At 60.2% G+C, this 27,868-nt stretch overlaps 3 protein-coding genes across 10 annotated transcripts; 2 read left to right on the plus strand and 1 right to left on the minus strand.

Annotated features, from left to right (window-relative positions):
• The first annotated feature begins 203 nt into the window (after positions 1–203).
• On the plus strand, positions 204–8,221 carry NFKB2 (nuclear factor kappa B subunit 2). 5 transcript variants are annotated; one of them, XM_046026640.1, is made up of 23 exons: positions 205–333; positions 1,657–1,748; positions 2,021–2,102; positions 2,212–2,252; positions 2,511–2,609; positions 2,689–2,840; positions 3,069–3,175; positions 3,275–3,433; positions 3,725–3,829; positions 3,959–4,044; positions 4,132–4,270; positions 4,498–4,626; positions 4,766–4,975; positions 5,054–5,195; positions 5,608–5,722; positions 5,813–6,026; positions 6,195–6,364; positions 6,487–6,589; positions 6,717–6,868; positions 6,985–7,054; positions 7,487–7,659; positions 7,783–7,894; positions 7,998–8,221. In XM_046026640.1, exons 2-23 carry the CDS (start codon positions 1,728–1,730, stop codon positions 8,117–8,119), a joined length of 2,703 nt encoding a protein of 900 aa, XP_045882596.1. In that variant the 5' UTR covers positions 205–333; positions 1,657–1,727; the 3' UTR covers positions 8,120–8,221. The 5 variants fall into 5 exon arrangements, with proteins under 5 accessions (XP_045882592.1, XP_045882596.1, XP_045882593.1 ...); XM_046026636.1 differs by having other exon boundaries at positions 204–333; positions 7,487–7,894; XM_046026637.1 differs by having other exon boundaries at positions 231–333; positions 1,490–1,748; positions 7,487–7,894.
• A 144-nt stretch (positions 8,222–8,365) lies between these two features.
• On the minus strand, positions 8,366–24,869 carry PSD (pleckstrin and Sec7 domain containing). Of its 4 annotated transcripts, none has more exons than XM_046026632.1 (18): positions 24,718–24,869; positions 23,335–23,393; positions 21,396–22,132; positions 21,017–21,119; positions 20,164–20,527; positions 19,011–19,451; positions 17,656–17,850; positions 17,412–17,492; positions 17,090–17,202; positions 16,559–16,617; positions 16,363–16,452; positions 12,395–12,438; positions 10,820–11,010; positions 10,665–10,735; positions 10,401–10,558; positions 10,085–10,229; positions 9,656–9,799; positions 8,366–9,183 (listed from the first exon to the last, which is right to left on the minus strand). In XM_046026632.1, the coding sequence occupies exons 3-18, from the start codon at positions 22,047–22,049 to the stop codon at positions 8,953–8,955; spliced, it is 3,084 nt and encodes a 1,027-aa protein (XP_045882588.1). In that variant the 5' UTR covers positions 22,050–22,132; positions 23,335–23,393; positions 24,718–24,869; the 3' UTR covers positions 8,366–8,952. The 4 variants fall into 4 exon arrangements, 3 of the variants coding, with proteins under 3 accessions (XP_045882588.1, XP_045882589.1, XP_045882591.1); XM_046026633.1 differs by lacking the exon at positions 24,718–24,869 and adding an exon at positions 24,300–24,318; XM_046026635.1 differs by lacking the exon at positions 23,335–23,393 and having other exon boundaries at positions 24,718–24,860.
• Positions 24,870–25,517: 648 nt separating this feature from the next.
• On the plus strand, positions 25,518–27,823 carry FBXL15 (F-box and leucine rich repeat protein 15). Its single transcript, XM_046026641.1, has 4 exons — positions 25,518–25,840; positions 26,012–26,165; positions 26,486–26,991; positions 27,492–27,823. The coding sequence occupies exons 1-4, from the start codon at positions 25,788–25,790 to the stop codon at positions 27,679–27,681; spliced, it is 903 nt and encodes a 300-aa protein (XP_045882597.1). The 5' UTR covers positions 25,518–25,787; the 3' UTR covers positions 27,682–27,823.
• Positions 27,824–27,868: the final 45 nt, after the last annotated feature.

The following is a 27,868-nucleotide window of genomic DNA, read 5'->3' on the forward strand; positions in this document are numbered from 1 at the left end:
CAGCGAATCCAGCCTCGAGCAGGTCCCTCTGCCAGAGCTCGAGCTTTAGCTGACGGTCATCCTACCTCCCCGCTCCCCTGCCGGAGATAATAGTTCCCCTCTAAGGGGCGCACCCGAGTCGCTCCGGATTGGCTGCACGAGTCCGGAGTTAAACTTTCAGCCAGTGAAAAAGGTTACAGGGCGTGACGCACGGAAACGTCACGGGAATTCCCCCCTCCCGGGGGTGGAAAAGGGGCTTTCCCGGCTGGAGCCCTGGTGGCAGTGGAGCGGTGTCGGGTCCCGTCCGAGGTGGGTCGGGTCGGGAGCGAAGCCGGAACCAGAGCCGCCGCCGCGGTGAGTGGCCGGGTCCAGACCCCTGAGTGGCCGGGACACGGGGAAGGGCGGGAGGAGGGCCCTTAACTGACCGATTCCCAGGGCTGGAGAGCGGCTATGCACACACACACACACACACACAGCACGCACAGTGACAAGACACACGGATACCCATCGACGTCCTTGTACCAAAAAAACAACAAAAAAACACCCGGACCCATACGTGCACCTACGCGTATACTAGCGGTCGCACAGCGTTGTTTATATACTCAGACTCGCACACACGTACATGCAAACATGCTCACCCGTGCAAGGTGCCTGGACCCATACCCTTCACGCACAAACTCAGATATGCTCACCTGTGCGCTTATATATCAAGACACGCTCAGATACGTCCACACTGAGAAACTGAAGGACGCTCACCTGTGCACAGCCTTGCTTACCGGCACACGCATATTGACACCACACGTACACAACATTCACGCAAGCACAGGGGACGACACACTATACCTGCGATAGAAACACGCGCTAGAGCCACACACAGCTATGGGACTGGGGCAGGGGACGGGGACACCGGGAGCAGGGGCGGTGTTGGAATCCAAAGACTGTTGAGATGTTTCGGGGAGCGGGAACAGAAGAATCCATCCCAAGAAGGAGACACCCTTCTTTCCCCTGCCCCACGGCCCCAGAGTTCGTTCTCGGGTCAGAACCCCGGGGCCCCCCACTGGGAAGAGCCCCCGCCTACAGGCCTTCGGAAAGGAGGCCTTCCTACTGCAGGAATGTCCCCCCAAAAGCCCCCGGGTGAATCAGCCGTGGCCTCCCTCGGGGTAGAAAATCCCAAGGTTGCTCCAGGGAGGGGAAGGGGGGCGGGAGGCGGGCCTGGCCCTAGCCTGAAAGCGTCCGCCAGGTTTGAAAAGACCCTGCAGTCCCCGGCGCCTGCCCCGATGTGTGGAAGGGGGCCCAACCACCAGGGGAGCTTCCCTGGGTCTGGTTGCCCCTCTGCCGGCTGAGAGGCTACTAAGAGCTCAGAGGCCAGCTACCACCTCGCGCCCCTCCCGCCTCGGGGGCGTGGCCAGTGGCGTCATTTCCAGGCCCGCCCCCTCCGGCCCCGCCTCCCCCTGGTATTTTCGGGACTTTCCTAAGCTGTTCTAACTTTCCTGCCGCTTCCCCGACCCAGCCCAGCTCAGCTCCGGATCTCGCTCTCCACCGGATCTCCCCCGCCACACCCGGACGGGTGGCTGGAAGAGATCAGACCCTCCCCCAAATCTGGGTCCCTCTCGCCCCCCCAACTCCTGTCCTGATCTCTCCCTCCCCCCGCCACTTCCCCCCCACCCCCCACCTAAGGCGGGCGCCTGAAACCCTGGGAAACAGAACCGGGCCGGAGCCACCAGACAGAGCCGGGCCTAGTCAGAGACATGGAAAGTTGCTACGACCCAGTGAGTCACGCCTCCTGGCTGTAAAGCCGGCCGGCTGCCCCCATGTCTGTCTGTCTGTCTGCCCGTCTGTCGGAGTCCCCTCTGCTCCCCTACACCTGTAATGCTGATTATCTCAACCCGCCGGTCAGTCTGTCTGCCTGTCTGCAAACTTCTTCCGTGGGAGCTTTTTTTATGGGCCTGAGGAGGAAAGGGAGCGGTTACTCAGGGCTGGAAAGTGGAGGGCTCTGGGGTGGCTCAGAATCAGTTGTGACTGCAGTCTGTCTCCAAACCAGGCTCTGGATGGCATGATTGAATATGATGACTTCAAATTCGACCCATCCATTGTGGAGCCCAAGGAGCCAGCCCCAGAGACAGGTAAGTTCCTAATGTTTCCTTGTCTTAGAGGAGGGAGGGAGGAGCATGTGTCCTCTGGCTTGGGGATGGGCTCAGAAATCCTGGCTCAGCAAGGCCCCTCTGTCCCTAGCTGATGGTCCTTACCTGGTGATAGTGGAACAGCCTAAGCAGGTGAGTGAACAGAAGGGATGGTGTGGGATGACTTCAGCTTTAGGGACAATTGGGGTAGTGGTAGCTGGGTGGCCATGGGAGGGTCACTGGTCACAGAGGCCACTTCAGGTTGGAATGATTGGCTGCTGCTAATCCCAGTGGTGGTGTGGTTCAGGAGATACTGCCAACTGTCGTGGTCACTGCTGGCTGGGAGTGTGGCTGGCTTGGGGGAAGGGGGTCTCTCCTGTTCACAATGTCATTCTGCCCCGGGACATTCAGCGAGGCTTCCGATTTCGATATGGCTGTGAAGGCCCCTCCCATGGAGGATTGCCAGGTGCCTCCAGTGAGAAGGGCCGGAAGACTTATCCCACGGTCAAGGTGAGTCAAGGTGGCGCTGGAGGGTGGGCCAATGGACGGTGTGTTCAGGGGCATTACTGACAGCCCTCACCCCTCCCAGATCTGTAACTACGAGGGACCAGCCAAGATTGAGGTGGACCTGGTAACACACAGTGACCCGCCTCGTGCTCATGCTCACAGCCTGGTGGGCAAGCAATGCTCGGAGCTGGGGGTCTGCGCCGTGTCCGTGGGGCCCAAGGACATGACTGCCCAGTAGGTGCTCCCCTTGTTGCCTGCCAGCCCTAGGTCCAAGCCCACTTCTGTGAGCTTAGCATCTGACCAAGGAGGGGAGAGAGGTTGGGCCCAGAACCAAAGGCTCCAAGTAAAAACCGGGAAAGCTTCCTGAAGGAAGTAGGGCTGAGCTGAGCCCTGGCAGCGGGGAGGGTGCCTCAGGAGGAAAGAACTGCCTGTAAAGCTTCTGACTGCCCCTCCCCCACCCAGATTTAACAACCTGGGCGTTCTGCATGTTACCAAGAAGAACATGATGGAGATCATGATACAAAAACTTCAGAGGCAGCGACTCCGCTCCAGGCCCCAGGGCCTTACTGGTATGGAGGGAGGAGGGGTCATGGGAGGTGACCGTGGAAGGAGCAGAAGAGGAGGAAGAGGGCAGGGATCACGTTATGTCCCCCATGCCCACTGCCCAGAGGCTGAGCGGCGGGAGCTGGAGCAGGAAGCCAAGGAGCTGAAGAAGGTGATGGACCTGAGCATCGTGAGGCTGCGCTTTTCTGCCTTCCTTCGAGCCAGCGATGGCTCCTTCTCGCTGCCTCTGAAGCCTGTTATTTCCCAGCCCATCCATGACAGCAGTGAGTATCCTGATCATCTGGGGTGCCAGGCTGAGGTGCTAGAGGGAGCATGGGGGCGGTCTCAAGCTGTGGAGTCAGACGGGCCCGGCTTTGAACTGGCCCCACCATGTATGAGCTGAGGAATCTTGAGCAAGTCATTTCCCGAGTATGGCTTCCATCTGGGGTAAATGAAGATACTAGCAATTCCTGTATCTCTTGTGGGTGTTTGAATAATAATACAAAGCACCTGGCTCCATAGATGGAGCCATGGCTATTATGTCATCTCAACTATTTGAAATCCCACCGCTACAGAGTCTCCTGGGGCCTCAAACCTGAAGATTTCTCGAATGGACAAGACAGCGGGCTCTGTGCGGGGTGGAGATGAGGTCTACCTGCTTTGTGACAAGGTGCAGAAAGGTGAGGCTGGAGCCCAGGCTGGGAGCTAGGGCCACTGGGTATCAAGATGGGGAGCCAGGGCAGGCTCTAGCACAAAAGGCCCTGGAGATTCTACTAGAAGCTATGGCTAAGCTTCAATTTTCCCTATAGATGACATTGAGGTTCGGTTCTACGAGGATGATGAGAACGGATGGCAGGCCTTTGGGGATTTCTCTCCCACAGATGTTCATAAACAGGTACCCTAGGGCCAGGGCTGGGGTGGGAGGGGTGCTGAACTAGGCCAAGACCTCAATAACACCTTATGTCCTCCAACCCCCTGCCAGTATGCCATTGTGTTCCGGACACCCCCCTATCACAAGATGAAGATTGAGCGTCCTGTAACCGTGTTCCTGCAGCTGAAACGCAAACGGGGCGGGGATGTGTCCGACTCCAAACAGTTCACCTATTACCCTCTGGTGGAAGGTGGTGCTGGGCTGAGGGCTGCGGGGGAGCCCTGGGCTGGACTGTCCCGGAACTAGATCAGGGGACCCATGAGTCAAGTCAGGAGTGGGGAAGGTCCCAGGAAGAGGTGGTCCTAGGAGACATCCTGAGGGCTTTTGGAGGGAGGGCCAGGACCAAGCTCAGGACAGAGCTCTTGAGGCATGGTGCATGAGTTGGGGTTTTAACATCTCTTTTCCCTCTGACCCCAGACAAGGAGGAGGTGCAGCGGAAACGGAGGAAAGCCTTGCCTACCTTCTCACAGCCCTTCGGGGGTGGCTCCCACATGGGTGGAGGCTCTGGGGGCTCGGCTGGGGGTTATGGAGGAGCTGGAGGAGGAGGTGAGCGGCTGCTGGTAGCGCGAAGGGGGAGGGAGGAGGGAGGATGGAGGATGGGTAAGAAGGAGAGAAGTTGAGGGGTTAGAAATCTGGGAGAGTCCTGGCTGGTGCCTTCTACCCACAGTCCGGCCTGTATCCGCAGGTGGCAGCCTCGGCTTTTTCCCCTCTTCCTTGGCCTACAGCCCCTACCCGTCGGGCTCGGCCCCGATGGGCTGCTACCCGGGAGGCGGGGGCGGGGCGCAGATGGCCGCCGAGGCACCCCGCGTGGCTGCCGGGGAGGAAGCAGCAGAGCCGAGCGCGTCCTCCCTGACCCCCCACCGCGAACCGCAGGCCCCGGACCTGCTGCAGCGAGGTACAGCCTCTTGAATCCGGGCGGTCGGGACGCTGCGGGTGGGGACCGAGCCCGTGCCGACGCCCCTGTCGCCCGCAGCCCGGGAGTACAACGCGCGCCTGTTCGGCCTGGCGCAGCGCAGCGCCCGAGCCCTGCTCGACTACGGCGTCACGGCGGACGCGCGCGCCCTGCTGGCAGGACAGCGCCACCTGCTGACGGCTCAGGACGAGAACGGAGACACGTAGGTGGGCGGGCGGCCCGCTGGGCGGCAGACCCAGGTTCCCAGGGCCAGTCAGGGACTTGGAGCGCGAAGGAAGGTCGTGGGGTGCGGGGCGGAGAAGGAAGTTGCAAGGAGCCAGGGCTGTAGAGTCGGACGGACCCGGTTCCAAGTCCGGCCTCTCTATGTACTAGCTGTGCTCAAGGTACTTGATCTGTCCCCACTTCAGTTCTGGTGGCTGTTGAGAGAGCACCACAGTACCGACATAACTGCACAGGGTGCTCGGAAGGATTCAGTTCGGGCGCAGCGATGCCCCTGGAGACGTTTGAGCTCCACAAGCCCCAGTGACAGATCGTGGAGGCGGTGGGATTTTGCGGGTAGAGGATGCTAAGTGGCTGGGCTCCCTAAGCCACGGTCTCACTCTCACGTTCCTCAGGCCACTGCACCTCGCCATCATCCACGGGCAGACCGGTGTCATTGAGCAAATAGCCCACGTCATCTACCACGCCCGGCATCTCGGTGTTGTCAACCTCACCAATCACCTGCACCAGGTGAGGGGCACCTAGGATGAGGGGGCAGGAGTTGGAACGCAGGTGGGCCAAGGCCGGGGGTGGACCTGGCTCATTCGGCCTCATCCCCAGACGCCACTGCACCTGGCAGTGATCACCGGGCAGACGAGCGTGGTGAGCTTCCTGCTGCAGGTGGGCGCAGACCCGGCCCTGCTGGACCGGCATGGAGACTCCGCAGTGCACCTGGCTCTGCGGGCGGGGGCCAGTGCCCCCGACCTGCTGCGCACCCTGCTGCACAGTGGGGTTCCCGCCATGCACCAGCTGTTGCACATGCCGGACTTCGAGGGTGAGTTCATCACCTCCTCTGGACTGGGGGGAGGCTGGGCAGAGGGCAAAGGTGTGGACCGGGGAGGGCGCATGGTTGAGTGCCTGGTGTGAATGCAAGGTGTTGATGTCAGCTGGTCAGGGGGCTACGTTGGGGTTGCAGCCGTGGGCTGAGTGTCTGTGTCCCTAGGCCTATACCCAATACACCTGGCAGTCCACGCCCGAAGCCCCGAGTGTCTGGATCTCTTGGTGGACAGCGGGGCTGAAGTGGAGGCTGCAGAACGGCAGGGAGGCCGGACAGCCCTGCATCTAGCCACGGAGATGGAGGAGCTGGGGTTGGTCACACATCTGGTCACCAAGGTGAGACTGAGGATTGCTGAGGGGCTGGGCCAAGGGTTGTGGAACCAGGGACGGTGAAGATGCAGGGAAAGGAGAGACCAGACAGTGGGTGCTGGGATCAACCACTCCCTCGCATCCCACAGCTCCGTGCCAACGTGAATGCTCGCACCTTTGCCGGAAACACACCCCTACACCTGGCAGCTGGACTGGGATCCCCCACCCTCACCCGCCTCCTCCTGAAGGCTGGTGAGCCTCATCCTTGGGGCCTATGAACAGGGCTGGTGGGGAGGAAAAGGGGTGCCTCCCAGTCTCCCCTTTGCAGTTCTCAATGTGGGCTCCCCTTGTACCTCCTCACAACTACCTCCCTCCCCAGGGGCCGATATCCTCGCAGAGAATGAGGAGCCCCTGTGCCCACTGCCTTCGCCCCCCACCTCTGGTAGCGACTCAGATTCTGAGGGACCTGAGAGGGACACCCGAGGCAGCTTCCGGGGCCACACACCTCTTGACCTCACTCGCAGCACCAAGGTGAGGCTAGCCTAGAATAGGAGGCCCCAGGGAATGGGGTACCTGGTGGGCTTACGGCTGGCGCCTGGACTTGAGGCCTGGGGTGGGAGGTCGTCAAACTGAGGCTGTCTCCCCAGGTGAAGACCTTGCTGCTAAATGCTGCTCAGGATGCCACGGCACCCCCCCTTACCCCGCCCAGCCCTGCAGGTGAGAGCTCTTCCCCTGGGGCAGACTGCAGGCCCCTGCTCACAGAGGTCCCTTCTTTAGAACCTCTAAAGCAGGGCTCCCTCGCTCCCTTCCTGTTGCCAAGCACTACCCTGATACTGACTGCCTCACCTGTCAGACTCCCTGGAGAGCAAGGTGCCTGCTTGGGCCCGTTTCTTTCTTTCTTTTTTTTTTTTTTTTTAAGATTTTATTTATTTATTTGACAGACAGATCAGAAGTAGGCAGAGGCAGGCAGAGAGGGGAGGGCGAGAAGCAGGCTCTCTGCTGAGCAGAGAGCCCGATGCGGGACTCGATCCCAGGACCCTGAGATCATGACCTGAGCTGAAGGCAGTGGCTTAACCAACTGAGCCACCCAGGCGCCCTTGGGCCCGTTTCTTGGCCTAAAAGACACAGCTGCATGTGTGTCCCTATCAGGGCCAGAGCCACCACTTGAGGATACAGCCTTACAGAACCTGGAGCATCTGCTAGATGGGCCAGGAGCCCAGGGCAGCTGGGCAGAACTGGCAGAACGGCTGGGGCTGCGCAGTCTGGTGGATACATACCGGAAGACCGCCTCACCCAGCGGCAGCCTCCTGCGCAGTTACAAGGTCAGCTGGTCCCTATCCCCTACTCCAAGCCTGGCTTCTTTCCCGTCTCAGATCTCAGGGGCTCCTTTGGCCCCAGGGCTCCTGATCCTACACTCCAATCTCCTGCCTCTTCCTTCTCCCCAGCTGGCTGGTGGGGACTTGGCAGGCCTGCTGGGCGCCCTGTCTGACATGGGCCTGGAGGAAGGAGTGAGGCTGCTGAGGGGCCCTGAGGCCCGAGACAAGCTGCCCAGCACAGGTAAAGGGGTCCTACCTGGAACGCAGATCCGGGCCTGGAGGGTGGGAGGCCTAAGACCTTAAACTTTTCCCTATCGCCTTCCCTGTGCCCACTCGCCTAGCAGAGGTGAAGGAGGACAGTGCATACGGGAGCCAGTCGGTGGAACAGGAGGCAGAGAAGCTGGGCTCACCCCCTGAGCCACCAGGAGGGCTCTGCCATGGGCACCCCCAGCCTCAGGTGCACTGAACTGCTGCCCACCCACCAGCCCCTCCCCGGGCCCCTCTGTACAGCACCCCTGCCTATTCCAGGTCTTATTTAACACCCCGTGCCTACCCCTCAGTTGGGGCAAATAAAGGATTCTCGTGGGAAAGGGAGAGGGCACAGCCCCCTCCCTAACTTATGGCAACCCCTGATGTGACTCTCATCCCTGGAACCAGCTGCCTGCCCCCACCCCAAGCCAGGTACTGGAGAGAGGAGAAGGAGGCCTAGCCAGCAAGTCCAGAGCAGTTTTAATGGGAGGGGAGGCTGTACAAAGGGCAGGGCCCACTGAAGGAGGGAAAGCAAGGCCATGCTGTCCCCAGACTCTGTAGGGGGCCTCGGCATGGATACCCTTCCTCCGCCTCTGGAAGGAGAGAGGGTGAGCCTCAGGGAGGAAGGAGGGAAAACCAGCTCAGCCCCAACTCCTGGCCTCTATCTGAGCCAGGCCCCAGGATGGAGGGGGATTGCTGGTGTCGGGTGGGGGTGGTCTCAGCAGAAAGCAGAAACGTCAGGCCTCCCCCGCCGCCAAAAAAAAAAAAAGCATCAAAAGTCCAAGGGGCCCTGGCCCCTCCCACCCCAGCCCCCCGCCCCGTACGAAAAAGTGCAAAACATTATCACAAAATGGGGGTCTCAGAGGGGCCCCTAACCTAGGCTCCGGAGGCCCAGGCCCTAGCCCTGCCCTGCCCCGGACACCGCGTCCGGCGCGGTCGGGCCCTGGGCCGAGGGGCCCTGGCGGGTGGCCCGAGGCCGGCCCGGGCTCAGGTGGGGCTGTCATGCAGGTGCCCAGTGGGCGCCGACCCCCCACGCTCCTAAACCCCAGCTCAGAGCTTCCACCGCCCACTGCTCGCCCCTGTGCGAGGCTCTGAGCCGGGACCCTGAGCCCGGGGCTGGCTGGAGGGGTTGGCCTGCAGGGAGGGACTGGAGTGAGGTGGGGGGAGGCCGTCCTCTGAGCTCCCGGCCTGGGCCAGCGCCGCCTCCACCGCATCCAGCTCTTCGCTGCCTGCCTTCAGCTTGACCCGAAGCAGCGCCGCGTACGTGCCATAGCGGGATTTCTGAGGTAGAGGGGCAGGTGCTGTGAGCCTGCTCTCCACCCTCCTGCCCATCTCACCCCCCATCTGCAGACAAAAGCTAGGAGACAGCAGGTTTCTGTCCACCTCTGGGGCCCCAAAGCCCCCATGGTGACATGATCCCCTGGTAAGCTGGTGACCCTCTGCGGGCACTCTTGCTGCATAGCGTAACCGCTGATACTTCCTGAGCCTGGACTAGAGCTGGGGAAAGTGAGCCCCTGAGTGCTTGGCAGACCCCATCTCACTTCATTACCCTCGTGGGTAGAGAATGGCATCCCCTAGCCCACAGAAGAGGAAACAGGCCCAGAGGGGTTAAGCAACCTGCCCCAGGTCACCCAGCTGGTCCCCCTATCCTAGAGCCTCTGCCCTTAACCATTAGCCTGAGCCTGTATGTGGAACAGAAAGGTCCCCCTGGTGGACAAAGGAGCCACAGAGGCACCGGGGCAGGGAGGTTCACCTCAAACTCCAGGTAGGCCTCCTTCTGCCGCTGCTCCTCCGCCTCCTTGCCCCGGGCCTTCCTGCCCAGCTGCGCAGCCCGGTGCTCTCGCAACTCACTTGCCATGGCCTTCAGCTTGGCCTCGTGGGTCCGCACCTGCTCCTCCTAGGGCCAGGGGAGTGTAGTCAGGGTCACTCTAGTACATACAATGCCTTTGTGCAAGTTTTTTTAAAAAAGGTGCCCCATCCTTTGGATGAGCAAAGTGCTGTTGTCTATGTTAACACCTGGGCAAGTGGAATGGAGACTGGATTCCAGCCTTCACTCACCCCCCATGGCCAGTGTCCCGGTGTGGTGGACATCTACGTAATTGCCTATGGCAGCCCTGAGTGCAGTCGGCTGGGCCTGCCCCACTCCATTCCACGGGGACTGGGTGGATGGAGCTGGGGGTACCTGGGAGAGGCGGGTGGCAGCACTGGGCAGCAGAGGGCGGCTGAACTTCCTCTGGGAGCTGACAGCAGCTGGGAAGGGGGGTGCAGAGAACATGGCAGCCACCACATTGATGCGAGTGACCCAGGACTGCATTTGCTCCAGGCTCCTACGGAGACAACACGGCCTCTTAGGACCTGGGCCCAGGACTTGTGTCCTGGGATGCCTGTCCTGGCTCAGGGTGTGGCCTGGGAAGAAGTGAGGCAATCCAGGGACAAAGGAGGGGAGCAAGGGGGGAGTGGGACGAGGGGTCCGGGATGGGCAGGAGGAGGGCACTCACGGGGCCTGAAAGAGGAAGACCCGCCAGTCTGCTGTGCGCAGGTAGAAGACGTGGGGCCTCTTGCTGTAGTCGCTGGCCCGCGTGGCCAGTGCATGGTGGATGCTGATGGCATTCTTTAGCTCTGCCTCTGATAGGGCCTTCCCAGGCTGGTACTCCTCCTGCGGGGGTGCCCGTCTTGTCCTGGCCATGGTCCCGCCCAGCCTGGCCCAGCCCACCCACACTCCCAAGCCAGCTCAGCCCCAACCCCTTAGGCTGGCCCCGCACCTTCTGCAGGTAGAGGATCATGCCCTTGAGGATCCCGTGGAAGCTCTTCCAGCCCCGCTTGCCCCGAGGTGCTGGGGGAAAGGAAGACAGGTCAGGGGGCCTAAGACAGGCCCCCTCCCCTCCATCCCCCAGACCCGCCCCACCCAGCCACGTACTCTTCCTGCAGTCAGGGTCTGCGTGCACCTTTCGCACCAGGGCCCCATGCTTGTAGACTGCAGCCCCGGGCTCAGGAGTCAGGTCCAGGAAAGGGCTGGAGCCGCTGCCACTGCCCCCGCTGACCCTCTTGATGACCTTGGGGTTGGGGTCGGCCAACTCAGACAGAGAGCGTCTCAGCTCCTCCTCGTCTCTGCAGGTGTGATCACCTCAAAGGGGGCTGGCCTTGCAGCCACAACCCCCCCCCAGTCCTAGCCTCTGCCCCCTCCCCAGGAAAGCGCCCCCTTGTCTGTGGAGGGAGTAGGGGAATGGCCCCCCCTCACAGGCTGTGGCTACCCTCAACCCGAGGCTCCCCGGAGCCTTGTCTCCCACCTCAGATCAGATCTCCCCGGGGGTAGCTGTGCCCCCCTGCTCAGATGAGGATTCCTCCAAGTAGCGTATCTTCTCACTTAGGTTAGAGCTCCCAGGGTTAGGGCCATGACTGTTCCTTTATCCCCATCCTTTCTGTTTCTACACATGCACACACACACCAGCCCTCACCCCCTTCTTCACTAGGGCAGACACACCTCTGATGCAGTGGTCTCAACCACACCCAGCAGCACGCTTTGCTCATAGTTGGCTAAATGGTGGCAGAAGTAGCTTCCTAGTGGTCACCTAGTACCTCTTGGTCAGCAGGCCTTGCTAGATATCATCTAAAGAATCAAGTTCTACCCTATCACTCTGCTGATGAAAAACCTGCAGTAGCTTCCTATTGCCTCCCACAAAGAGTCCATGCTCCAACCCCGCCAACGCTGCCTTTTCCTCCTAACACTCTCCAGCCAGGCAGGCCTGCCTCCTCTTGGTCTCCCCACCCCACAGCCCACACTCATTTCAGCCACCACATATTTGCCTCCCAAATGTCAACTTCCCTCTCCCCAAATGCTTCCCCCTCCTTCAAGGCTTGCCCCAAGCCCCAGTCTGCACCCCAGTCCTGAGCTCTGCCTCCTCCGAGGCCGTCTCTCCTGCAGACTGGGAGCTCCCACGACTGGCCTCTCCACAGACACCAGCAAGTATGAGTGATCCACTGGCTGCCTATGTGAGGCTCTCCCCCTCAGACTGGGGGCCCCAAGGCTAAATCTGGACCTCTTCCCTTAGTCTGGACTCCTCTAAGACTTACTCTGAGTTTCTTTCCACTGAGTCTGCCAAGAGTAGACAGTGTGGTCCCTTGTTCTAGGACACTCTGCATTCCCTAGGACCTGAGAGGGGGCTCTACCTCTAGAGACTTCTGCTTTCCCACTTGGCTTGCCAAGGGACCTTCCCTTTATGTTTCAGCACTCCTCCTCCCAGGCCCGCTGACAGTGGCCACCCACCCCAGCCTAGCTTGTCATAACAACCCAGCTGAAGACAAGATACAGATCCCCAAGTCCAGGCGGCCATCTCCAAACAAGGCAGTGAGGCTGCCTCAGTGCCTCTCATGGCCTAACCCGCCTCCCCTGCCCCACACCCAGCCTGGACTCCCAGGGCCTGCCTCAGCACTCCTCTCCCGGCAACCCCTTCCCCACCCCCCAGCTCCCTCACCACACAGCCCCAGGACTCACATGGCCCACTGCAGCTTTTCATTCTTGATGGAGCTGTACAAGGCCTGGGAAAGGAGGAACAAATCAGGCAGGTATGGGTCACTCATGGGGGAGGTAAACCATGTATCCCAATGCCAGAGCTCAGAGCCCGCCCTCCTAAGTCAGGGTAGGAGACAACAGGGACCAGGGTGTGACGACCAAGAACAGAAGCTCTGAAAACAGAATATTAGGACACAGTACTATGTCACTTTTGATGCAGGACTCTGGGCAAGTATCCATGGGGGAGAATAAACGTAATAACAGGTGTGTAACGTAGAGCAGGCAGTCGGCACAGGGCACCCAGGCACACGGCTGACGCACAGTAAATGGCAGCTGCTGTTATTATCTTTGCTTTTGCTACTGTGAGGGGTCATCCTGCCCAGATCCTGGGTGGGAGAAGCACAGTGCTGGAAGGAATAGACAAGAGCATCCCAAGAAACTCTCCTTCCCCCAGTTATGTGCCTTGGCCCATTTCCATAGGATAAACCCACACAGAACATATGGGGAAACTAAGGCCCAGCAACAGGGATTCACCCCATCACTTCCCTCTCTGGCTATCAGAGAATACATTCTCACGGCTCCTCACCCCGGGGCAAGCTGAGCACTTCCTCCAGCCCAGACAGCCCCAGCAAGTGTAATGCCAGGGTGAGTGAGCCCCCTACCCACTCACATCCTTCTTGTTACTGGGGACTGAACACTAAAAGGCAGAAGTTACAGCTTTCAAACCCTGCACACCTCAAGCTCCCTGTCAACTCCTGAACCAATCACTTCTCCTCTGTACAGCTGTCATGGGGGCACTGTGGGGGCCTTGGGGTGGTAGGGTAGAGAATGGGCTCCAGGAGTTACAGAGGGGACCCCTCTTCTTGGGAGTGGCCTGCAGCATGGGTCCACAGCAGCACCTCCCACTGTGGGGGCGACTCCACCAGCCTGTCTGTGAGTGGGTGTGTCTCCAGCATGTGCGTGTTGGGCTAAGCGTGTGGCGTGTGATGCTGCCTGCGTGATCTGGGTGCAGTAGTGACGTCGGTGCCTTCCCTGTGATGGGACACAGCCCCCCACCCCACCACCAACATACCACAGTCACTCGCCCTCTCACTGCCCACTGTCACACTCAGCCACAAGGCTAGCACCTCCTGTTCAGGATGGGTACATCCCACAACCTCCACCCCCTACAGAACAACCCAGCTTTATGCACACACAGCCCTCCCAGCACGCCCCCAGCCCAAGCCTGACCGAGCCCCGCCACTAAACCCCACTCTCCAACTCTGGGCCAGGAGGTTGAAGTGGCCACCCAGATCCAACCTGTCTCCAGTCCTCCAGTTCATCCCTGGCCCCTGAGAGGACCCCCTTTGGCCCACAACCACGACTTCCTTCCAAAGTCCTAAATCCTGTTGGTGAGCCCCACGTCATGCTCCCAGCCAGAAGACCCAAAGACCCTTTGGTTTGAGATGCCACCTTAATCCTCCCGTCTCTGCCCTTCCCCCTCCAGTCCATGCCCACTCCTGGCTACCCATGGGCTCTGTCCCCGCTGGGCTCGGCCCCCCTCAGTCCGCCCGATGCCACCTCGGCTCGTGCCCCCTTCGGTGCCTGCCTCACACCGCCCCCTCAGCCACACCGCCCCCCCCCCCCAGCTTGGCGTGGGCCGCGGCCCCAACGCCCTCACCGCCTTCTTCTTCTTGCGGCTCTGCAGGCGGCTGACCACCAGGTCGGTGTAGAGCACGGGCTTGAGACTGCGCGAGCGCTGCGGCCAGCCGTAGCACAGGGTCTCCGCTCCGCGGTGGGTGCGCCCGTAGCGCACGGAGCACAGCGAGCGCGAGCGCAGCCGCCCAGCGCTGCTGTGGATGCTGTTGACGCCGATCATGCTGGCCCGGCCGGCGCGCCGCGGCCCCCGGCCATTCCCCCGCCCGCCCTCGGCCCGGACGGCCCGCGGACGGCTCCCCCGACAGCCGGCGCGAGCGGCCCGGCCCGGCCCGAGCTCGGCCCGGCTCCCACCGACGCACGGAGCGCACGGCGGCGGCGGCGCTGTCGGCTCTGCGGCTCGGCGCGAGCGGGAGGGGGCCGCCGACGGGGAGGGAGGGCGAGGGCTGGGGGCGGGGACCGCGCAAAATGGAGGCTTCCGACCGCGCAGGGGCCCGCGGCGCGCCGCCGCCATGGGGGCGGGGCCTCAGGGGCCCGCCGGGGCCGGTGACTGGAGGTGCGCGGCGCAGCGGGCGGTAGCGAGGGCGCCGGGAGCCCCCGGGCGCCCCCTGGCCTGCGTCTACGAAGGTGGGCTGACCCTGTAAAGGGTCTGCAGCTACCCACGGGCTCGTCAGGGTAGGGGCACCAGGGGCGGAGCAGTTCGGAACGCGTTCCTTGGGCCCCTTCTCCCCGCCCCGAGCCAGGACGGGCAACGCAGGAGGGGCTGTGCGGAATGGAGGCAGCCATGGAATTGCAGCCGTCTCAACCAACGCACCCAACCAAAGACAGTTCAAACGCCCGAGGCTATACCCCCAACTCACGTACACACACTCCAGTTTACAGACATACACTCCAACTAGCCAAATCACCAATCCACACTCACCCCCAATTCACAGACTGCAAATTCAGATGCACACATGAGAATTTAGTCCTTAACTCCTACAACTCCTGTTCATGCGAGCACCTGGTGGCTCAGTCTGTTAAGCCGCTGCCTTTGGCTTCGGTCGTGATCTCAGGACGTGGGAATCAACCCCCAGAGCCCCACATCAGGGCTCCCTGCTCAGCGGGGAGTCTGCTTCTCCTTGCGCCCATGTCTGCTGCCCCTGCTTGTGCTGTCCCCTGCCCTTGTCAAATAAATCAGTAAAATCTTTAAAAAACAAACGAAACAATCCCTGCTCACGGATTCATGTCATAAATCAGAGAGCCAGTCTGTAGATATACAACCTAATATACAGAAACACCCAACGTACAGCCCCACACAGACACACACTAAATCGTAGGCCGTTAAAGCACATACCCCAAGCCAAACCGCCTGATTTGCCAACTCCCTAAAGCACATATATGTATGTATATATACATATGAATATATATATGCAACCCAAGCATACACCCCAACTCTTTTGACACTACAAACTCACAATGAACGCCCTCCACTTGGATACATTCCCAAATTCAGAAGCCCAGCACACCCCAAGCTCACAGATGGACCCAAGGACACTCCTGTACAGCCACATGTATGTGATGGCCCAGAGACCCATTTGCCAACCCTAGAGGTTTTAAATGAGTCCAGGCCTCCCTTCATGAAACCAGTGGATCAGGGAAAGGAGTGAATGTGCAGGGCCAACCAGGACACCCTCTCCTCCTCCCATGCATACCAGTCCCTGTGGGGCTAAATCCCTCAAGGGCTGGCATGTAGGAGCAGGGGCTGGCGAGGAGGGAGTCAGAAAAGAAGTGTTTAGTCCCAGCTTGAATATAACTGGCTCAGAGACCTTGGAAAAGCCTTTGTCAACCTCTCGGGCTCTCTATCTCCAGCTCCCTCCAGCACAGCAGTACTTGAGGGCCTTTGTGGCCGTATATCCTGGGGCAAGGGGTGGAGGGGGAGGAGGGAAACAGTGAACATGTGTGTCCCCATCCCCATGCTGAGACCCCTCCCATGCTCAGTGAACCCTGGAGGAGGGGAACCTAAGGAAAATGCAAGGACCCAGGCCGCCTCATCACGGGTTTTCAAGAGCTGTCTCCCCTCCCCCGCTGCGAACGGCCAAGACTGCACGCAAGCGCGCATGTTCCGGGGAGCCTGCCGTGTGGGGGTTGGGGGAGGGGGCAGTCCCCAAGCTGAGTCACGGGAAAGCCCAGGCTTCAGCAGCAGGAGCTGGGGCCCCCGCAAGCCCCTCACCTCATCAACCTCCACGCTGACAGGTCCCTATCCCTCCCTCCAGCAACCTCTACCCTGTCCCATCCCCCTTTGTGTCTCTCCCCCTCCCCACCCCTCCCCCCACCTTGAGCAGCTCCCTGGGGAAGTCTCCGCCTTCATTGAGGCCCTCCAGGTTTCCGATGAAGTCTCCACAGGTCATGCGCTTCCCAATGTTCTAAGTGAGGGCATAGAGGCCTGTGAGGGGGACCGTGGGCCCCAGACCTTGAAGTCTCTGGACGCGGTCTGTTTTCTGGGCTCCCTTCCGCTAGCCCCCCACTCACATGGCCGTGGAGATCGGTGTTGAGTAGCATGAGGGCGCAGGTCAGCGTGTGCGCACCGTCTACGGGAGAGTCGACATTTAGCCTCAGCCACTTCCCAGGGATCCTTCCCACAGCTATCTTCCCCAGCCTTCCAGTTTATCTCCTGCCCTCTTTGGCCCATAATCACACTTTTGTAAACCCTGAACCCCACGGTGAACCCCACCTCCTCCTGCCAAAGCCGTTTCTTCTCCAGCAGATTCTCTAAAAGGGGGCTTCTCCTCAGCAACCCCATGCTCTGCGAGTGTGCAGGGCGCTCAAGCCAGTGGGACCCCTCAGCGTTATGCTGCCCAGTGCTGCCAAATCACATTGTATGTGGACAGCTCCACATTCACGAAGCCACGTCACCACTGCACACACGCATGCTCATGTGCCTGCAAGCTTATGTGTGCATTCACTCCAACATACACACACTCATGCTCCTACACACACACACTGTGCCCATCTGCCTTGGTGACCCTCTGGGAGAGCCCTCCTGCCCTCTGCCTTCCTCACCCTCTGAGGACAGGGCTCCGGGATTGCACTGGAAGTATCTCTGGGAGAAGTGGGCCAGCACGCGCTCCCGTTCTTGGGTCTCACCCATTAGTGCCAGCTCCTTCAGAAACACCCTGGGGAGGGGGGAAGAGGGAGCATGTCACCCCTACCCAAGGTCCCCTAATCAGGCAGCCCCACCTTTTGGCCATGCCCAGCCATCCTGGGAAGGATGACATCAGGGCAATTTGGAAGAGAGGCCCAGGGGCTCAGAGGAGGTACAATGGAGGCCCTGCACACCAGGCTTGGGGAGTGGGGGGCTGCCCTCAAAAGGCTTAACACCCACCTGAGAGCTTGGTCCAGAGTCATGCCCGTGAAGACAAAGAACTTGAGGTACTCGCCAGCCACAAGTTTGCTGAAGTCATTGCTGTGGGCAGGGCAGATAGACAGGTGGAGTCTCAAGGGAAAGGGTCAAGGGGCCAGGTGGGGTTACCTACAGACCTGGGGCCATTAGATAGAAAGAATGAGGAGGTGCTGCCCACAGGATGCATTCTCCCTGCCCCATGCTCACTCCCAACCAGTGACTTTACTTCTTGCCCAGGTGCCGAGCCACGTCCGCCTTCCTGAAGCCATCTAGTCGGTACAGCCTCTTAGCTAGGCGCTGCGCGGCCTCCAGGTCTGCTTTTTGCCCATTGGACAAGGTGTCTGTGCTTCCCAGGGCCAGCCGCTCAGTGCTGTCCAGCTCTGAGTCCGAGTCAGACACCAGCTGGCTCAGCGGTGGCTCACTGCGGGGGTAGAACACCAGCTCAGAGGTGGGGCAGTCCCTCTGGGGCCATTCAGATCCCTTCTCTGCCTCCAAACCTGGAAGGCAGAGAGGGGCAGTTGGAGACATGGGGAAGGCAGTTTTCTTTCCTCTGGAGAAGGACACTGTCTGTACAGTTTCCCTCTATCAGCTGATTCCATCGTTACCATCTCTCTGTAGAAAGTCCTACATCAAACTTAACTCCTATTCATCCTTCTGCTGTGGGAATTTTGTCTGCTTCTCCAAAGCTCCCTATGGAAGTTTGCTGTTAGGCACAGATTTTCCATCTCCACTCTGGCCCTACTGAGAACATAGTCCTCTATCTCTGAGGATGTGGGCAAAGGTGGGATACAGACAGGAACAGCGGAGGGTCAAACAAGGATTTGAGGGCAGCAGGGACACCTTCCCACTCCTACGTCTTTCTTCTTCTGCCCTCTCAAATGGCAGAGGAGCCTCCTCCTTGGTTCTTCTCTTCTACCCATAAAGAGGCTCTGGTGTATGGGGGATTGGGGGTCAACGTGCACCCCATTCATCCCGTCTCTTCCTCCCCTTCCCTTCCCGCCATCCCAGCTGCTCTACTAGCAAAGCCACCTGTCACCCCAGAGACAGAGGCCGGAAACTCCTGGTTGCTAGGCAACCCTGTCTCCCTGGCCACCCCCTCCTGTTGCCATGGCTTCCGTGGCTGAGAGGGTAGCTGGCAGAGGGAGAGCAGAAAGGTTAGACTGGTGAAAGGACTTCCCGGAGAAGGGTGAGAGGCTCCTGACTGAAGAGGGGAGACTACAGGGGAGGGAGGCAATGGGACAGGTTGGTGGCTGCATCTTTGTGAGAAGCCTCCAGGCTGGGTGGGGTAAGGTCACAAGAATTTCAAGCATATTAGAGGCTCCACCTGGGGAAGGAAGGGACTTCCTAGAAAGAAAGGAGGGTGTTCTCTGGGGACTCTTCAATTCTGAATCATGGTTTTTCAAGTCACTGTGTCTGAGACCAAGGGAGCCCCTCCCTTGGAAGTAGTCCTTCAAATGGAAAAACAGACGTCTGCATCCCCTTGCTACTCTATCAGGGGTCAAGAACCTACACTACATCTTGCACTCTCAGGATCTTTCTCTTGGAGCAGCTCAGCTCTGACAAACCAAAGGAATCACTCACCTGCCCAGGGGTGCTGCCCCTAGCCCAAAGCTGTCCTCTGAGCGGCAGGGACTAGCAGGCTCCCTCCCTGGGGCCTGCTTGGCTCCAGCCTCTGCCTCCTCTTCCTCCCCTCTCTGTGTCCAAGGCCCATCAGCGGCGGAGCTGGTACCAGAATCTGGCTCAAGAGGTGCAAGTGGGGCGGGAGCAGGCGGGTCAGGCCGGGGGGCAGGGGGCTGGGGAGGCAGCTCAAAGGTGAAGAAGGGGCTCTGGGTTGGGCCTGGTGAGGCCAGGGCCTCCAGAGAGGCAAGGCTGGTGTAGGAGGTGCCCTTGGCTCGGTGTGACTCCAAGATGGCTTCAAACACGCAACTGAAAGAGTCAGGCCCATCAGCCGAGGGGCTGGTCCCGGGTAGAAAGGGCACAGGCGACTTGAGAGGCCCAGGATGAGGCATCCGGGTGCCTGGCCTGCAGGGGCAGGGAGAGTCTCTGATCAGCGGCCAAAAGGACAGCTCTTCAGTGGCATTTATTGAATTCTCACATGACTCTGTGAAGGGGATTATCACCTCCTTTTCACAGGCCCCCAGCCCTCTAAAAAAGCCACCTGGGTAGGGAATCCCCACTACAGGTTCACCAAGCTACTCAGTGCCCCCAAGGCACCCCAGCCTTACCCGTCCCCAGCACCCAATCCCTTCCTTCACTTCCTCCCTGCTAATCTCCCTTTCTCCTCCTTCTCCCTGATCCTCTCCCCTCCTGCCATCCCATTTCTATTTTTGGCAACATCTTAGAAGAAGAAGACGAGGCTCCAAGCTGCAGTGGGGTGTGAGACGGAGAGGAAAGCCCCCACACTCCCCACTCTCCTGCCAGGATCTAGGATCTGCATTGATGCTCCCACGCCCCCAGGCTTGATTCTGGCCTCTGGCCTCTCACTCTACCTCTTGTTCTTCCTCCTCTGTCCTGTCTGCTCCCTACACTATGGGCTCTTGCCGACACACATCCACCCGCCACATCCCCGGCATTCTGGCAGGCCTGGGGCCTCTGTTGAGAATCTCCTGCTACTAGCTTGGCCCTGACCCTCCCAGGCCCACCCTCATCTCCATTCCAGTCCCTCTGATCCCAGCTCTGCCCCTGGGCCAGCTCTGAGGAGCAAGCCAAGTCCCTTTCCCACTCCCACACTCACCGGGCCCCCTCTGAGGCCTCAAACACCTCGTCGTCCACTTCCTCTTCCCCACCTGCCTCATCCTCATCGTCCTCATTTCCACTGCCCAGGCTGGGACAAGGGCCAAGGCATGGACTGGGACGTGGGGCAGGTGGGCGGGCAGTGCTGTGTGGGCCCTCGGAGCTAGGCTGACTCTCGATGGCCGAGTCAGCCTCCTCTCTCTCAGCCAGCACCTCATCGATGTCCGTCTCGCGGTAGCACCTCAGGGGCACCGTGTCCAGGTCCGTCTCGGAGTACTTGGCTGCTCGCCCCACAGCCACCCCAGAGCCCTGCCCGGAGCCCACCCCAAGTGGAGATGGGGGGGCCTGCTCTGGGGGCTTAGCACCTGCAGTATGCATAGGCATCCTGGTCAAGAGGGTATCCTGGTCAGCTTCCTGTCTAGATTCTGGTCTAGGAAGGAGCTCTTTCCTGCTGCCTCATATTGGCAGGAAGTTCTTTCACTACCTAGGCACCATTCTTCCTGCCAAACTCAGCTGTTCCTGGTGCCAGCGAAGCTCATTTCCAATCAAGTTCTTGTCAAATAACTTTGAGAGGCCTGAGGGAGAGCAGCTTCTTTCCTACTTCATGGAATGACCCTTGATATCCTGCCATCCCTTCTCTCCACAATTTAGCTTCCTCCAGGGACCCAAACCAGCCAGGATTCCCAGACCTTCCCTCATAACACAGATGGAAAGTTGGAGGCCTGGAGAGGCATTAGCCAACTCCTGAGCCCAGGAAAGGACTGGAGGGAGGTTTAAAGGAAGACTCCCCACCAAGCCTCCGCTGCTGTGGAGAGGGCCCTGCCCGGTTCCCCTGGTCTTATCCAAGATCTTACCTGAGCCTGGGGGGTCCAGGGAGCCATAGAAGAATTCCCATTTGGCTCGCGCAATTTTCTGGGCATGAGAGGAGACTTCCCGGGGGGAGGACCAGGTGTCTCCCTAAGCCAAGGAGGAAGAGATAGACACGACCACCCGATAAAGCCACATGACCAAGACACAAGAACACAGGACAGAAACAGAAAGAAAAACACACAGGGACACATAAAGAGGTGCCGAGGTGCAGGGACAAACATGGAGGGCAAGAAAGAGACTGATTTAGGACAGATGGAAGAATTCAGAGTGAACAGCTGATGGGTCCCCAAACTGCCAAGGGGCCAAGCCTTGCCCCTTTGCTGAGTCCCTGGGGTTCCAGGGAGTCCAAAGGAGGTCACGTACCTGGTTCAGGAGTCCAGTGTCAGCAGGTCCTAGGAATAGCTTGGCCAGGTGCTCAGAGGGTCCCCCCAGCCCATTGGGGAGAGAGGAGTAAAGGCCATCTGCCCCAACCTGAGGTTGGGCTGGTGGCCCATGGATAAGGCCCTGGCTGCCAGGCAGAGCTGAGCCTCTTCCGGCAGGGAGTGGGTCTGATGTGGAGGCCTCTAGCCGCAACTTCCGGTTGGAGCCAGGCCCAAGGGCTGGGGTGGGCCTGGGAGGAGAGACCCCACCCAGGTCCCAGCTCCGACTCAAGCCTCCAGGAGCCGGTAGCCCATTTAGTGGCCTCACGCTGGCCTTCTCCACAAAGCGGAATATGACCACAGAACTCCGCGCCCCTGGTGGGGGCTGCCCAGTGGGTGAAGAGGGTGCCCAGGGTGAGGGAGCAACACGGGGGGAGGGAGGGCCACGCAGGGGTGTACAGGGTGCTGTCACACGTCCCAGTTCCCGGCCCCGGGGACCTGGACCTGCCACCCGCCGTAGCAGGGAGCCCGTGCTGCCATACATGCTGGCTGGGGGGCTTTGTGGCACTGGGCCTTCGGGGAGCCAGCGGCGTGGGCATCGTGGTGGGGAGATGGCACAGTCGCCCTCCGAGCAGAAGCGCATGGCACCCTGGGCCATGCTGGGGCCGGGGGTCAGGCTGGGGGGGCAGGGATGGCGAGGCCAGGCGGGGAGTGAGGGGGCAGCATGCTCTTCGGACAGGCCTGCAAGAGAGGAAGGGGGAGCAGGGGTGAGCTGCAAGGAAGGTGGATGGGCAGGAGAGCAGAGACAGAGAGGGGAAAGCGGGATGGGCCATCTGAGAGCCAGGGGCCTAGCTCATCCTGGGAATATGGTATTATTGATCCCACCCCTAGAAGTGATCAGGCTTCCTACTTGGGCTACTTCCATGGAGGCCTGAGGAAAAAAGAATTGTATCTCCAATAGGCCCCTGACTCCTTTCCTTCTGTCTGAGGGCCCTGAGCATCACCTTGGGAGGAGAAGGGAAGCTGTTTCAGAAGTTGAGTGAGCTCAGAGTCCCTGTGGCATGTTGGAGCTACTTCTGGTAGAGGAAGGGGAAGGCTGGTACTCCACCCTCTGGATGAGGAGTGTCAGTCAGTCATAACCATCTTACAGCCTTGGGTCCTCACAGTCTCTCTTACAGAGGCCCCTCACTGAGAGAGAACTCAGGCCTCTTAGAAGGAAAGCCAGGAAGAGTGGGGGGGTGGTGTTATATAGGGACTATGAGGGTCTGAGAGGCATATGGTGAAGGGAAGAGCCCCTACTCCTAATACTGAATGGGAAAGGGACATTCTTGTTCTTCATACAGGTACACACACACACACATGGACAAATAATGTCAGTACACAGTTAAACATATTCATAGGCAATACGTCCTGCACACACAGACCCAGGCACACACACACACACACCCAAAGACACACCCTCATACACTCACAGTCATAACAAATATGCGTGTAATGGAAAGGCACATGCTTATTTTACACATATACACACACTGTCATTAAACAAGAACACACAAAGAGACACCCAAATATACACACAGGGCCTCATTCTCCAAAGCACACAGACACAGGCACATCAGACACTGAGACCTACTAGTCACAGTCACACACAAATACAGATGCACCCTCACACACATACTTAAGCAAGAACACACACCCTCTCCCCCAACCCCCACCAGTCACCTGTCTCTGGGTGGGAAGGCTGCGCCAGACCCTGTCCCTCCTTCCCTCTTAAGGGAATGACAGATCTTGTCCAGCCCTTAAAGGGGTAAAGGGGCCTCTGGTGGCAATGCAGGGTAGGGGCAGAGGTCAGGAGCAGCAACCCTGTCAGGAAGGTTTCTGAAGCTCAGTGTGGGCCCAGGGCATCCCAGTGCAGCTCGGACTGGAGCTGCCTCAGTACTCACCGCTGCTCGCCGGGAGCTGGGGCCGAGGAGAGGCGGGGAAGAGGCTGGGCCCAGCTCAGCTGTGAAGGCAGCGCGGCTCCCGCTTGCTCCCGCTTGCTCCAGGCCCGCCTGCCTCTCAGTCCCTCCCCCTCCCCCCTACGCGCGGCTCAGGCAGAGCTAATCCCCCCACCCACCCCACCCCCGCCCTTTCCCGGGGCCCTGAGCCCCGGAGGCAGGCCCCCCTTCTCGACACTAGGTCCCCGCTGGGCTCTCCCGCCAACCTGAGACCCGCCCCTGACGAGGGGGAGGATGTATGGAACCCCCGGTTCTGTTCCCAAGACCCTCACGTGCCCCACCCCAATCGTGTCTTGGTCCCTTTCCTCCACCGCCCCCTGAGCCACACGCCAGACCCAGCTGCACTCGCGTGTCCCGCTCCAGACCCCACGCGTGTCCCTAGGAGGTTGCCACATGACCTGTTACATGCCACACGCGCTCCCGCCCCCACGAGCACGCGGCCGCGCCAAGCACACCAGTATGGGTGTAGACCGGACCCGCCCCCTAAATCCAGGAGACCTCAACTTAAGAGAGATCTAGGAAACACTGCCTCAAGCCCTAAGGGGTTTTGCGTTTCGGACCCAGGAGACCCAACCCTGACCACTCGCCCAGGATGCAGCAGGAGGGATGTTAGTCAGACTTTAGAAAGAACTTCCTTGCTGCCTGAGTTAGGTATCTTGCCTATCTGAGGGTAAAAGGTTAGACGGGATGGTGCTGGTAGTGGAGGAAGTAGGGAGCAGGCAACCCTTGTGCCCTTGGCCAAGGTAGAAGGGGGTCCAGCTATTTTAGGAAAGCACTGCCATAGTTACTATGGCAACTGCTCTCCTTGGGAACGCCAGGGCATGCAGGTGGTGACCTCGGAAGGAAGAAGGGGTCTGTTCGGGCAGTCAAGGGGCGCGAGGACGTGCGCGACGGGGGCGCGCGGGGCTCACCGCGGGGAGGGGAGGCGCGGGCTCCGCGTGGTGCTGAAGGGGACAGCGCCAGATTTGTCGCACTGCGCAGGCGCAGAGGCGCGAACAAAGCAGGGAGGAGGCGGCGGCGCGCGTCCCGAGGTGGTGCGCGCCTACAAGGCTCAACCTTAGCGGAGGTCGGTCCTCCCATCTACCCTCCCTAAAGCAGACTAAAGAAGAGGAAGCAAGTCCCTCACCCAAGTTAACCCTCTTTGGTCTGTCCCCGCTGCTGGCTTCTCCCTTCTTGCTGCATTGGGGGGTGGGAGAGGGTTGAAGGGATTCTGGGAAAACTAGGATGCCTGAATTCTCCATCGCGACTTGCTTGACCCTGGACAAGGCGCGTCCTCTCCAGGGCCTCGGTTCCATCTTTAAAATGGAGTAACAGGACAGAGCTGCTCACCTTGCAGAAATGCCCGAAGCCCTGATGAAATAATGGATGGGAAGCAGTTTTCGTTATGCAGAGGGAGATGAAGCGGCTGCACGAAGGGAGAGCGCAGCCCTGTTAGGAGGCAGCTCTCGGCGACAGCAGTAGCTCTCAGCGTCCTTCACACTCTCCCCACCAATGGATGATGGGGAAAGCACTGCTCCTGTTCCGGGGGTTCCCTGGAGGGGACCCTGGAACCAGGAACTGTGGACACGGTGAGACGGCGGCCCAAAGTCTGAGCCCAGAGTTCTGGGACATCACTGCCCCAGGGCGGGCAGAGCCCCAAACCCCACCACTAAATCTCCAGGTCAACCGAGAAGGGGTACTCCTGGTGGGCTGAGCTGAGCACTCATTCTTCTCAGGACTCTAGACCTTCTGGGGAAAAGATAGGGACCCAGCTGGAGAGATAATCCTTCTTAGCGCCCCCTATGTCTCTCCCCCGGAGAGTGCAAATCCATTCCAAATCATCCGGGAGTGGAAGAGGCTGGACAGCTCTGTACTACATAACTAACCAGGAATGAGAGGTTTGGGCAAGCTTGCTTGATGAAGGAAGAAAAAATCTACCTTCGCCCATTCGATTCATTCAACAATGACCGGGCACCAACTATGTGCCAGACAGTAAAAGCCTGGATAGTTTCTCCCCATTTTTCAAAGTCGCTAAACACGACCAGAGGGCAAAGAGTAGGCCCAGAACCTTGGAGTCTTGGCTCCGCCCCTTCTGCGTTTGGCTTTGCCTGCTCCTCCCATCAGCACTTAGAGGCGGCCACTAGCCCAAGACGAAAAAAGACCCAGTCTCTGCTGCACCATCGCATTCTCCAGCTTCAGTTCTCAAGCCCTGTAGCGGAGAAGGCGAGGTCTGATGTTACACCTCCGGTCTGTTTCGCCCTCAGTTTCGAGATCCATCCGGAACGCGTTTAGATAGGATCCTCAGTGAGATCGCACTCGATTGAATCGGTCTGCCTCTACAGCCCAAGGAGGCGGGTTCGCCGAGGCCGCTCCAAGGCCAAAGCGAGAAGACCTTACTGCGCACGCGCAATAGGCAGCCGATGGAGCCACCGATGGAGCCGTCCGGAGGGGAGCAAGAGCCCGGAGTCGTCAGGTACCGAGCACCGGAGGGGCCGGGAAAGGGAAGAAGGACCTCGGGGAGAGGAGCTGAACTGGGCCGGGTCTGGGGGCCGCTCTTAGGAGCCGGGGCGCAGAAGCATAACGGAGGCGGACTCGCTGGTGACTGCGGCCCGGGGACGCCACCGCCAACGCCCCTTTACCGCAGGCTCCTGGACCTGCCTTGGGAAGACGTGCTGCTCCCACACGTCCTGAGCCGGGTGCCGCTACGCCAGCTGCTCCGGTTGCAGCGCGTCAGCCGGGCCTTCCGGGCGCTAGTGCAATTGCACCTGGCGGGGCTGCGCCGCTTCGACGCCGCTCAGGTGAGCAGAGGGCCAAAGCCCCGCCCCGTCTGGGTACCGTCCCCGCCCCGCCTCCAGCCCAGCCCCCAGCCTGTCTGTCTACCCTTGCGGACCCTCCGGGTCCTCCAAGAGTGCCGGGGAAGCAATCCACGCCGCGGGAAGTACTCTCAAAGGGCGAGGGCCGGGTGTCAACTCAGAAGGCGCTTGGGGTCTCTCCTGGGAGGGCAGGTGGCAAACCCCGAGGGCGGGTTGCTGACAGGAAAGAACTCTTAAGGGGCGGAGAGGCAGCGTCCGTCCCGCCCCGGGACCCGCTGAGAGTCGAGATGCCTCCCTGCCCGCAGGTGGGTCCGCAGATTCCGCGGGCCGCCTTGGCCTGGCTGCTGCGGGACGCTGAGGGGCTGCAGGAGCTGGCGCTGGCGCCGTGTCACGAATGGCTGTCGGACGAGGATCTGGTGCCTGTGCTGACGCGGAATCCGCAGCTGCGGAGCGTGGCGCTGGCCGGCTGCGGGCAACTGAGCCGCCGCGCGCTGGGGGCGCTGGCGGAGGGCTGCCCCCGCCTGCAGCGCCTTTCGCTCGCGCACTGTGACTGGGTAGATGGCCTGGCGCTGCGCGGCCTCGCCGACCGCTGTCCGGCCCTTGAGGAGCTGGACCTCACCGCCTGCCGTCAGCTCAAGGATGAGGCCATCGTATACCTGGCGCAGAGGCGCGGCGCGGGCCTCCGCAGCCTCTCGCTGGCAGTCAACGCCAATGTGGGGGACGCCGCGGTCCAGGAGTTGGCCCGGAACTGCCCGGAACTCGAGCACCTCGACCTAACCGGCTGCCTCCGCGTGGGAAGCGACGGCGTCAGGTGCCTGGGCATGGGATCGGTGGGTTGGGAAGAGGACAGTCACTCACTTAGCCTCGGGTTAGGGGCGGGCTGTTGCTGTCGCAAGGCAGAACTGTGGTGCTATTTTTCTGCTACCATGGCACCCCCATTCAGACCAGGAAAGGCTTCTAGGATTGCTTAGACCACAGAGCCCATAGTTGAAAAAAAACCAAAAAACTTTTTTGAACCAGTATTTACACGTTGGCAGATTGCACATAGTCAGGTTTCTGGCTTTTCTTCAACTAGGGGGAAAACCTTGAAATTCTGGGTGGAGCCAAGGAGCAGTTTCCCCCTTTAAGAGACAAGAGGAAGTCTCGGGTTCCCTGGAGACATTGAATGTATGACCCCACCCAGGCCCCCCTCCCTCGTTTATGGAGGGGGAAGAGTATGCTCTGAGTTTGAAGGAGACAGGGGCTTTGCTGGCTCCCCCACCGTGGGCGCAGCGGCTTCTGGCCCCCAGCCTCACCCGGCTCCTTCCCCAGGACGCTGGCCGAGTACTGCCCCGCGCTGCGCTCGCTGCGGGTGCGGCACTGCCACCATGTGGCCGAGCCCAGCCTGAGCCGCTTGCGGAAGCGCGGCGTGGACATCGACGTGGAGCCGCCGCTGCATCAGGCGCTGGTGCTGCTGCAGGACATGGCAGGCTTTGCACCCTTTGTCAACCTGCAGGTCTGACCTGTCTGCCGACGGGGCACAGCTGGACTGTGTGGTGGGGCCTGACTATGAACTGTAGGGAAACTGGACTGTGGGGGCCTCTGGTTAGAGGCGGATGCCCTGCCCCACTCTGGAGCTTCAAATAAAGAGATTTTTACCCCCACTTGCCTGCCGCTGCTGCCCTGTTGGAGATAAGGGATACGAAGTT

Source organism: Meles meles, chromosome 13, assembly GCF_922984935.1.
Source record: "Meles meles chromosome 13, mMelMel3.1 paternal haplotype, whole genome shotgun sequence".
NCBI lineage: Eukaryota > Metazoa > Chordata > Mammalia > Carnivora > Mustelidae > Meles > Meles meles.